Source organism: Amphiura filiformis, chromosome 3, assembly GCF_039555335.1.
Source record: "Amphiura filiformis chromosome 3, Afil_fr2py, whole genome shotgun sequence".
Taxonomy (NCBI): domain Eukaryota; kingdom Metazoa; phylum Echinodermata; class Ophiuroidea; order Amphilepidida; family Amphiuridae; genus Amphiura; species Amphiura filiformis.
This window is the reverse complement of record NC_092630.1, coordinates 80,698,994-80,711,224: the sequence shown is the minus strand read 5'-3', so window position 1 is coordinate 80,711,224 and position 12,231 is coordinate 80,698,994. Positions and strand designations below refer to the sequence as shown.

The 12,231-nt window shown below is 35.1% G+C and overlaps 1 protein-coding gene across 1 annotated transcript in view; it reads left to right on the top strand.

The window, feature by feature from the left end:
• LOC140147530 (protein NEDD1-like) overlaps positions 1-9,946 on the top strand; it is a 54,902-nt gene extending 44,956 nt beyond the window's left edge. Inside the window, exons 14-15 of the mRNA XM_072169312.1 lie at positions 627-693; positions 9,258-9,946. Coding sequence (XP_072025413.1) covers positions 627-693; positions 9,258-9,362 — 172 coding nt within the window. The 3' untranslated portion in view covers positions 9,363-9,946. The remainder of the gene's footprint in view (positions 1-626; positions 694-9,257) is intronic.
• The last annotated feature ends 2,285 nt before the right edge of the window (positions 9,947-12,231 follow it).

Sequence of the window (12,231 nt, the reverse complement as noted above, 5' to 3'; positions counted from 1 at the left end):
TGTCAAATTTCTTTCAATCATCATGTCAGCACTCAGTATCTCATATCCTGATAGTTTATCATCTTTGTGTGTCATTTGTTTGCAGTGGGATATGCTACTCTATGGCTGACATTTCCTATTGGGGGAATTCAAACTTGTGTCATTTGTATATTCTGCAAACAATATATCAATTTTTTATTGTAAGGATAATATTGAAATGCATTCACCCATCAGGCATGAGGTTTTCCGGTTTAAACCTGAATTTTTTTTACACCAGTATTTCAAATTATTACCTTTTCTCAGCATTCCATATTTTTAGGATGTTTTTGTTTAATATCTTGTACTTGTTCAGGTATTCCCATAATCCCATCACTTTGAGGGTTTTTCAGTTTTTTATATATTTTCTAGACAAGTTCATTCTCATGCCTGATGTAGGAAAAGGTGGGAGGTGACTTAATTGATTGTGACTACTTCAAATTTAATTATATGATTTGGCCCCATTTCATTTAATTATGTCATCCTAACAATCTTATAAATAAATGCAGTTATTTATTTGAATAAAGGAAGTGTATTTTTAGTCAATTTCCAATGTGTATATGCTATACAACAAACATATTACTTATTTAATTGTCGTTTCTTTTTTGCAGGGACTCAATTCATGTAGAAATCAGAAATTTACAAAGAGACATGGTGCGGCAATTTCAAATTCAGCTGGTAAGTATGCACATTCAATGATCGGTCAAAATATTTTAAACTGCCAGACTGAGTTTTTATGTTTTTGTGAAGTAACATATATTGATTTATTCAGTACACGTTTGAGGTTTTTTCTTGAAAATACACAAATTGGAAAAAACTGCTCTCCTCATTTCATCTTCATTAGATATGGTGCATCCCTCAGGATTGAGTATTGCTGCACCTTGAATATTAACATGGTGAGGCAAACAAAAGTGCTAGTGATGAATGTGAAGAAAGTTTATTATATACAGTGCTTCGTGCGAGTAAATATAGCGTCAGCAATTATGGAAGCTGGATGCTAGCAAGTCCGTGCCAAAATGCTTCTACGGACGGAGCTGCAATGAGGGATGGAGGAAGATCATTCCATAGCTTGATGGTATATGGAAAGAACGAGTACTGGAAAGAAAAAATTCTTGCACGTGGTTGGATGAACTTATGACTGTGGCTATTCATGACATACACTGGACAAAACAAAACAATCCCCCTTTAAAAAGGTACATGTATTGCTTATATGAAGATAGATATGTAAAGCAATACACTATTGGATTGTCAAGGATGTAGACCTGGTAAAGCAATATTGCAATTTTGCTGCAATCATGAGAATAATGGTGCATTGAAACAAAACCGATGTTGCATTTTGTCTGTCGCATAAGTATTGATTGAAAATTGTTGCAAAATAGATTGATTGATTGAATTTATTTGAAATAACAACATTTATGAAAAAAATTAAGATAACATTATTGCACACATTTTTTACATCTTAAAAATTACATTTTTAAAAATATGATAAGATAAAAAGATTACAATTCCAAACAAAATGTTGTTAAAACAGGATCACCCATGAAATTCATAAATTAATAATAACTTATTTCCAATAGGGCCCTTGGAAGGGGGGCTAAAATTGAAAAAGGCAGGCATAGATTCGAAGAACAAAAAATAAACATCATAAAAATTAAATATATTACTCTACTACTGTTAAATTGCACGTACAAGAAATAAGTTATTAGTAAGTTAATAGTAAATGACTGATGCACTTTCCAAAGTCAATGCATTTTTTTTTTTTTTGGTTTTTGATTGCACATTTGAAGTGATTTACATGTTTTATTTCATCAGGGAGAGACAGTCTTTTATTGTACTGTAGTAAAATATGGAAGCAGCAAGACTTTTGATTTCAGGAACTCTAAAATTATACATGCTGCTTCTTATACTGTACCTATGCACATCACAAACCCTTTGGAAGTATTCTTATAGATAAGATGCACTTGAATTAAGTGATGATGAATAAAGTATAAAAGACCTATTGACCCATTCCATGTCAACTCAGGGATGTGCACGCAGCACCTCTTCAATTTTTTTTTTTGTGTGGTGGTAGATATTGATGAAAGTAAAATTCTGAAAATTTGAGCTTCATACTCCAGAGTTGTACATTAAATCATTATCAATTTGAACATGCGAAATCAAAAATGTGTACTGCAGGCGTTGGAGGTCCATAAATGTATAAAGTAGGCAAACCTTAACTAACTTTGAAAAGTATCAAGTATCCTAAGCCAATATCTGTCAGAAATGTCAAGAACATATCAGAAAACATACTCCTTGAAATTGATATAGGGCCCTCAAAATGCAAATTGTCTGACAGGATTTTCAGGGGAACTCAAAAGTAAAAATAATTTTTTGTCCATTTTTTGGTAATAGCCCTTCAGGTAAATGTACTCTAATATCAATATTGATAAGAATACATGTTACCAATAGGGCTCTGACTGGCAAAAAAAATGGACAATAAAATTATTTTTACTTTTGGAGTTCTGACCCCAAGAAAACCAATGTCAACATTTTGAGGGCCCTATATCTTTTAAAATAAAGAAGTTACAAGTTTTCTGATGCCAGATTTGAATTCTACACAAAAAAGTACCCCAGGATACATACTTTTCAAAGTTGTAAAGGGTTCCCTTTATACATTTATGGACCTCCAACGCATTTGCTCGCAAAGTTGTAAAGGGTTCCTTTATGCATTTATGGACCTCAAGCGTGGAGTCTTTGGCGTAGTACACATTCAACACATTTTACGCTGACCCCTAAATTTCAAATTGATGCCACGGAAAACGTAAATGGAGTATGAAGCTCAAACTTTCAGGATTTTACTTTCTCATCAATATCTACCACCACACAGAAAAAGAAAAAAATTGAAGAGGTGCTGCGGTGCACATCCCTGGAGTTGACATGGAATGGGTCTATTGTGATTAATTGGTCAACAGTTTTGTCCATGAAGAGAAGTAAGCAAATCCATTTGTAATCACTTGTCAAAATACAAACAGAAGTCATATAAATAATAGTAAAGCAGCATTTAACAGCGCTTGATGCCCAAATGACTCTAAGCGCTTTACATTATCAAAATACAGAGCAAAAACAAATGATGACAAGCATGCAAAAATGAGATACAGGCTTAGAAAGTACTGGAGTGAATAAACAATTGATTAAAGTCTGCCAAAAATGTTAAAAATGCATACAGATATCATAATTCGTAATCTATAAACCAAACATTGGGAAAATGAAACCAACCAAAAAGAAAGGCTTCAAAGTTTAGATGAAATTGGGATGACAGGAAGACAGACTTTGTGTGGCAAGTGTAGTATTTTAAAAACTAATGCAATTTTTGATACCTTAGGGCAGTAATGTTCAGTATTTTGTAGTAGTCGCTGAAATTGTCTTGCATGTACACAAGCACACAAAGATAACATAAGCATGCGTCACAGGTGTGTAAAAACATCACTTCCTGAAGGAAGCTTTAAACTTTAAAAAGTGCTACAGGCTGTATTGCCTCAATGTGGCTAAAAGAACTTGACATAATGACATCATCAAATGGATTGCAGCCACCTGGTGATCAAGTATTCAAACTTTACAAGTGAATGAATTATTAGAATGGAATAAATTGAATCAAAAGTCCCCAGTTATCCTTGTCATAATTTATCCAGTTCCAATCCTGTTATTTTGACACATTTTCCCAAGTCCCATTGCAAATGATAGATTGATCTGTAGATCTGTTAATATGGTGTCATTGTACTTGTTAGTCACCTATTTCCAGACCTACAGCTGTTGAACCTGATTCAAAATTTCAATTTCAAGCAATATTATCTTGCCTGTCCAGATTAAAGTGACTCGGTTTCCAGTTCATGGATTGAGGAACAACATTAACATTGGCATTTTGTAAACACAATTCATTTGGATTGGTTGGACATGTATAACCCTACTATTTCCTTGCATTCAATTGTATGGATTGGACAGATGTTATACCTATACACTCTTCTGATTCTAGTAGAATTGATCAAAAGAGACAAATGAAATACCCATAATTGGTTTGTTATTTGAACAACTTACAGGCAATTTAAGGTTGTTATAAGTATATTTAAGTGTTGAATACACAAGCAGACTCCATTATGTATGTCACCTCAACTGGGGGTGCTACACCTCTACAGTGAGTCTGTTTACCTTCCTGGCATTGAATGAAGCCAATACCTATTTGTAAACCTGGTAAGATTTTGGTCTTATCGTGTACAGCTCCTTTTCCTCTAGGAGCCGTTTTTTCATTTTTTTAAATTTCTGTCAAAAAATAAAAAATTTACACCAGTATTGCCTAAATTAGGCTGAAACTGTCAAATTTCCACCATTTTTATCGAATATTTCTAAAAGATGGTCAAAATTCAAAAAAATAAAAAAAATGGATCCTAAATTTTCATACCTAGTTTTTGAAAATCAATAAGAACAATTTTTTTACTGAAAAAATAATTAGTTACGGTGTATGATTTTCTCCAAAAGTAAGCATTTTTACATAAATCTGACGTCACTGTTGGATTTGTTAGGCCATTTCCATTCTAAATATGTATACTTTTATACACTTTAAATCACCAATTTAGAAGTTACAAGACAAAAACGTTTTTCATAATTCCATGTTCAGACCAACCTTAACCAGCCATTGGACCTTTCATCTACCAGATTAAATTTAGTGCTCCTTCCCAAAATAAGTGCCCTTACCATTTTTCAAGGAACGACTGTCTAAGTGTGTCAAATTAATTCAGTCAAATGCCCTTCTAAAATTACATTCTGATACATTGTATTTGTAATGCATATCTTATTTTCACTTTTATTTGATTGTTTTAGTACCATCCCCCAATTACTGATTAAGTGCTAATTAGGTCGAATATGATACTTGTTGTAAATTATGATTTGGATTGGAAGTATTCACCTGTTATCTGCACTTGCAGGTTTTCCTCAATGAGGGGTCATTCTTTTGTCCATTTGAATTGACCATACATTGTAGGTACAGTAAAGGTACTCTATAGAGGTGCATTGCATGTTAGATTATGATTCTGTAAACACCACCTTTGATTTAGAAAGGCATTCTGATTGTCATTTTAATATAAGCAATTAAGCATTCACTTACCATGTAAAATGGGGACAAGTGCTCTATTGAAGTAGACAAATACATTTGCACTGTTAGTCACAAAAAAACAAAACCACCCTCCCCCCACAGTGTAATTTACCCATTACCAACTTCAAAGTAATGCGCCATATTGCCTTAGCTCCAAAGCTGCAGCACCCATATTTATCCAACAGTCAAATATGTTGTAAAATCACTCATTAACTTTCATGTTCATTTATTTTTCAGATTCAAATTATTGTTAAATTATTCAAATGCTTATATTTACCCAATAACGTATTTGAGATTAAACATTGACTTTGATGTATATTTTACACCCTGCTCCGATTGGTACACGCAGTCAGCAGTACTAGTGTTTATGCATGCAGCGCGTGCATAGCTGAACCCCATTCCCACACACACACACACAGCGGCCATGCGAAAGATGGATTTTTAATGTCACAAAAAACAAAAGATCCGCCAAATTTGCAACGGATCCGCCTCACAAGCTTCAGCGCATTCAACGCTACGATAATACACGATGTTAATTTGAGATAGACAGTGACATTCATAATTACAAAATTAAATATTTGCAATTAAAACTCGTATTTTTGAGCGATTCTGAATTTTATCAATGAAAATGCAGCGATTACGTCATTGGGTTAACGATTTTCCAACTGCTGATTGGTTGATTGCGTCACTGTCTGTGATCTGTGCATGCACGGTACGGTCCGTACGGAATGATTTTTCGTATGGGTAAAATACACTGTGCCCCCCAAAAAAACCCACAACAACTTCCCACTACATGAGCAATACCGCCTATATCGTTAAAAATGATTTTTTTACACATGCATAAATTCTACCCTAAGTAAACTTGTGGGTAACCTTAGTGTGCTCCCTCTATCTCCCCCTCATTCTCCCTCCCTTCCCTCCGCCCGTATGGAGCAGGAAGATTTCAATAGTCCCATATAGTATTACTGTGAGTGTATCAATTGTTGAGTGTTGCCAGGATGCCATTGAATATCCTGGTTACTTCCACCAAGGTGGTTCCATAGTAGTGCCAAAGTAAATGATATGCTTCATTTACTTCTGTCAAAATTTGTCCTTTGTGCCAAATTGTTTGCTTTTTAACTTTGAGGATTTAGGTAATCTCCTGTTTAATATTGAATGATTGATTGTTCCATAAATGCAAATAAATATGAATATGGTCTGTCATTGAAACTGTTATCATTCAAATTGGAATTGCAATGTCTGTTGACAAATTGTTTCTATAACTACCTATATCCATGATGAGAAGGATGAATACCAATTAAAAAATAGGTTTGATGTCACCGACGAAATGTTTACCAAAAAATAACTAACATACCTTATAAATTTCTTTTATATTATATATTGCATTTTAAATATTAATATTAAAGCATTGTTAAGGCACTTGTAGTTAATTAAATATTTGAGTGCGTTATAAGTGAACCTTGCTATCAAGCAGCCATACCAACACATTAAATAGTGGTACACTTGAGATAGGAAGGAAAGGGTTAACCAGAGGAAGGAACAAAAAAGTTTATTTACTGCTAACCTATATCTTAAGAATAAGATTACTTATGTATTTTAAAGGAAACATCATTTGGCCAAACACAATCCCATAAACAGAATTGATCAATGAACAAATTTAATCTTTCCCCAGAGTAACCAGTGCACATAAACATTGAAAAAAACACCCCAAAACCAGTGCGTTTGGCCTGATTCGAACCGACGACCTTCGAAATACTAGCACAACGCTCTAACCAACTGAGCTAAAGAGGCACGCTGGAGAAGAGCGAAAGATATAAATCTAGGTATTCGGTTCGAATGATGTTCGTCGCATTCCTTTTTTTTCAATGTTTATGTGCACTGGCTACTCTGGGGAAAGATACAAATTTGTTCATCCTTTTAATCCAGAGAACTAAGTATAATAAATTTCAGCATTGATCAATATTACAATATTTTCTCTTAGCAGTATGGAGACTGATATTAGACTCTGTCATTTTGATATTTGCTTCAAAGGTACCCTTGCAGAATCTCTGTTAAGCAGTAACATAGCTTGGGATATGACATATTCATTCAGTATTGTGTTTACAACAGTGGATCTAAGCTAAGCACACCCCCACACACATCACACCCCACCCACACATCACCCCCCCCCCCACACACACACACACTTCCAAACACACTCCTTACCAAACATCAACACAACTAATTAAAGGTTCATTGTTATCTTGTTAAAATCTCACTATCTGTGACAAAAAGGGCTATTTATAAATACACTGATCATGCTAATAGGTGTATTTTTGTAGGGATTTCCTGTAAATCTGTCACAAATGTCAGTTTTCCCTTTAAATGATTCCTTAAAACCTATGTTGTTCCTTTGACTTTCTCCCTAAGGGACATTGTGCTTCCCTTTAATTCTGTACTTATTTGATACCAGCATGATTATTTTATGTAGCCTACATTATAAAAGTCATGCAAGTCAAATAATTTGTATTAGAAGTTAGTAAATTCCAGTTGAAAACACCGTCTAGTTGAAGTTCAATATTGTGTGATTTAAGGATTGTACTTTTACACATTGGAAGAGATACCCTTACTCTTTTTAAAAGTACACTTCTGTGTTGGTTGTGAATAGGTGGCACAGGTCCTATTATGTTGAGGTTTCATAAAGTAATGGCTTCCCTTCTAAATGTTCTTATTGATGTCACCTATAGATAGGATGATGAGTGATACCTTGAAATAGTTGTGTGATACATTGCACACCTGTAAGAATGAATGATGGTAGGCTGAGATAACATGACATATGATAATATGATGTGAAGTTACAGTGAAGTTAAGATTAGCTAACATCAGTATAGTGATGACACTTGCCTAGTCATGAATATTATCTTAGGAGTTCACGCAAGAGGAAATGATGTTTTCATGTTGGGTGTATCATATCATGATATCGTAAAAGGATTTGCCAAATATTTGACAGGTTGCTCTTATAATAGAAGAGTCAATGAAGACATGTTATGACTTTTACTTATTTACATTCATATTTGGTCATAGTTTCTTATGGGTATGATCTTGTTTAGAGTATCACATCAAGGCAAAATTGTGGGATATTACCAGAATTTATGACCAAAGCTCTGAAACCATTTGGAACAAACATTTTACAAAATGCTTCTAAGTAATATCAATCCAATCTGTAATTACTTCCTTGATTAGATTAGTATTTGCACATAATCACCCAGTATATTGCAGTTTGCAGCTAGTCATTACTTGGAAGTCCCGGTGTGAGGTTTTACCTGTGACTGACCAGTAGGTCACAGAAATAGTTACAAGGAAATCATGTCACAGGTACTACATACACATAAGAAAATCTAAACATTGATATTAAAACATATGTTGTGCATACAATATATACATTGTAACTGTTTGATTAACAAGTTATGGAAGCTGACTACATCAACACAACATTGGCATGTATGTATCCTTTAATTCAGGTGAATCGCCATCACTTTGGGAAGATATTATTATAAGTAGTGTTGATCTTGTCGCTCAAAGAGGATGCATTTATAAATAAGGAAGCATCTAATCTTTACTTAAGTGCTATGAAAACATAATGTCGAATGCTATCAACGTCATTGGAAAGAGACAACTTGATAATTACCACGCTGAGCTGTTTTTAGTCCCAATTTTATGTGAGATTGAAATATGAGGTTGGGTATTGGGGTTTGATTTCCCATGGAACATGAATGAAAAGTAAACATTATGACCACTTTTTCATTGTGCAGAAAAACAACAAAATACTAAAACAAAAGATAAGGATTTTTTGGAGGGATTGGACTGAATTTTTAGATTTACAGCTAAATTATGCACTTACGATTTGAATGAGATCTTCAGCAAAATTCTGCAGTCAAAATGGGCAGAATTTTAAATTTTCACGTGTCTAAACTCAAATCAGTAAACAGATAGTGTTCTTTAACAAGTTTGTCCACTTATAAACTTGTTAAAGAAAATCTTAAAACATTGATCAAGTATCATGTGACAATTTAAGTTGTGTGAAATCTGTTAACAATTAGTAACAAAATGTCTTTTGATTTCTTTCTTTTCCTTTTATTAGAATGAGATGCAGGCCATGTTGGAAAGATATTCGGTCAATGAGGGACTTCTGAGTGAACTAGAGAGATTGAGGGAAGAAAACAAACAATTGAAAAACAAATACTAGAATTGTTGAGCCCATGTGCTATTGGAGCCGTACCTAGCTGAGTATTATGCAAGTAAACCACTGCCACCTCCTATTGGACAGAGAAGAGTAGGTTTGATGCATGAAGCAATAAGACACAAGCTATTGCATCTTTTGTAAGCAGCTGAGGAGCTATCAAAAGCTCTCCTGGAATTACTAGTGTAGAGAGCTGTTTGGACAGTATAGGTGACCCTGGAGTGACGTCACAAGCCGTTGACCTCCGTTGACAACAAATCCGATTCAGAAGTCAAATTTGTAGTTTTCTGTGGGCTGTCCCTTTTCAAATCGGCCAAAATACTACCATTTCTATAACTTCTCGACATGGGGCCTCCAGCCAACAACAAAAATAAAGACTCTCCTCTACATGTTCATGTGTTCAGCTTCACATAAAATGCAATTTTCGCCAAGTATTTAACCTTTTTTTTACCGAAATCGGCCGAGAAATTTGCTCGATTCTCAAGGTAAAAACAGAACGTAAACAACTGAATGAGCTCTGCTACAAGTCTTCAAGTAGTCGCTCAGCTGCACGATCTATTGTGGGTTGAAAAGCGTAAGTGTAGCCGACTGTAGCGCCATGTAAAATAAGTACCGGATAACGGGGTGACCTATAAGAAGTGACTGAATTCCTCTTGCAGATCATGTTTACAGTTAACAGTGCCTCTCACTCTTCCCAAAATCTTTAGCTGCCTTATGTGTGATAACACAAATAGGTAGAACATTGGGTGTAACCTGGGATGTGGCAAATGTTAGCAACAGGTGCGTGTATCAATGATGCTATCAGATACATATATATTGTCTGTGTCTGGTGACATCACAGGGTGAAGTCACCATGTTGTGCATTTTATAACTGGGTCATTACGATTTCAACTTGAAATTGAAAAAGATCAACTTCAAAAGAAAGTTTGTTAAGAGTAGGAAGAAGTGGGAAATGAAGTAGGATTTTGCATTATGAGCTTTATCGCTGCATGGGAATGTAATACCGTGATACTGAGTCAGCATAAAGAATCTGAAATTGTTGCACACAAATTGCAAGAAATTGAACCATCCTAGAGCAGTGCTCACTCTGAGGCAATATGTTGTGATTTTGGTGCAGTGAAAATACACAAGAGAATAACCATTCTCTGTGAAAAATTATGAAATTTAAACCCCAAACTGCACCAATTTTGAGAAACAATGTTTCATTTGTGCACCAGGTAGAGTGATCACTGCTTTGTTGAAGTTGTGAAAGCTGTGAAATATTTGAGGTGCCAGTGATATTAGTGACTTTGATATAACCAAGAAGCAGGATTATTTCCTAGAAATTCAGTTCCTTGGTTAAAAACCTAACCCTCATAGTGACTGGAATATATGTATGTAGATTCCCATAAATGCAGCATGTCTTGGACCATATCTGATTGTGATTGCCATCATTCATTAAGGGGACAAGCCAAATATAAATGAAATCTTATAGGTTTTGTTTGTTTGTTTGTTTGTTTTATTTCTTTTGCCTGGGTTACTCATTCAGTGGATGTTTAAGGTATCCTCTGTTCTTCCATGAGGTCCATCTGGTTGACACCTTCCTACCAGATCAATGATCCTAAAATGTTTACAATTTAGGCCGTAATTGACTTGAGACTCCTATTTACAGTGTATCTGTTACAGTGCTGTACGGTGCAAAACCTGATTGAGGAGCCAATGGCTCCTAACTTTATAAATTTAGGCGCCCATATTTTGCTCCCAGGTAAAAAATATGTGGTGCCAACTGAACAGCCATGTGCGTTGAATGTTCATAGCTGCTGTACTCATTACTCAATCTACATATTCCCATTGAACTCTACATACTTCTTACTATACACCCCATTGAGACATGATAAATGCATATATTCATAGCATACATTCATACTCTTGAATGCTACATTACATACATGTTTTGCATTTGCTGGCGATTAAAAGCTTCAATAGTTGGTCGCCACTGGCGCCAGGGATTGAATATTTAGTCGCCATCAGAAAAAATCTAGTCGCCAATGCGCCTAAAATGGTCGCACCGTACAGCACTGATCTGTTACCGAACAAACCAAAGCTTTTTAACCCTTCGCTCCTTACTTCCTCAAAATTCTTTATGTTTATAATGATGTCCTTAATCTTTGGTTTGTTCCTAAGAATTTGAAATATGACAAAATGCTTTTTATGGGAGACAATTGATCTCTATAGCACAGACAACTTAATATATTTCCCATTTATATGATGTCCTTAACCCTAACAGGACGGTATACTACAAAATACTACTTGATATATGCGCTGTTCGTGCATGCATCCCACGTGGTGTGCTGACGCAATCGCCCTAAGTGATATATAGGCACGGTTTCGGCTGGCCAGCTGAAGCCCAAGACCGTGGCAAAGTGTCGCCGACCCAGTGCCTGGCATGCGAGGGGTCTCGGGTTGAATCCCACCCAGAGCAAACAACTTCTTTCCTTCTTTTCTCTTTATTCCTTCCTTCTTTCCCTTCCGTCGCCAAAAAGCCCTTAGGCGGTTAGGGTTAATCTTTGGTTTGTTCCTAAATATTTGAAATATGGAAGAATGGTTTTGTGGGAGACAATGGCTCTGTGTAGCATAGACAACATTATAACAGATACATTACCCATCAGCTTTTGACAATGATCCTGTAATGTACAGTATATCAAATAATATGCAAATGTGACACAATCTGGTCAATGGGGGCCAAAGGTGGCAAATTTGAAACTGAGATAAAGGTAAAAATATGGAGTAAAAAACAATAAAATACATAAGAAAATAGACATCAAAAAACTTCATAACTTTAAAACCAAGTATGCTAGACCTTTGGTGTTTTCAGTAAATGATAACCTATTGTATA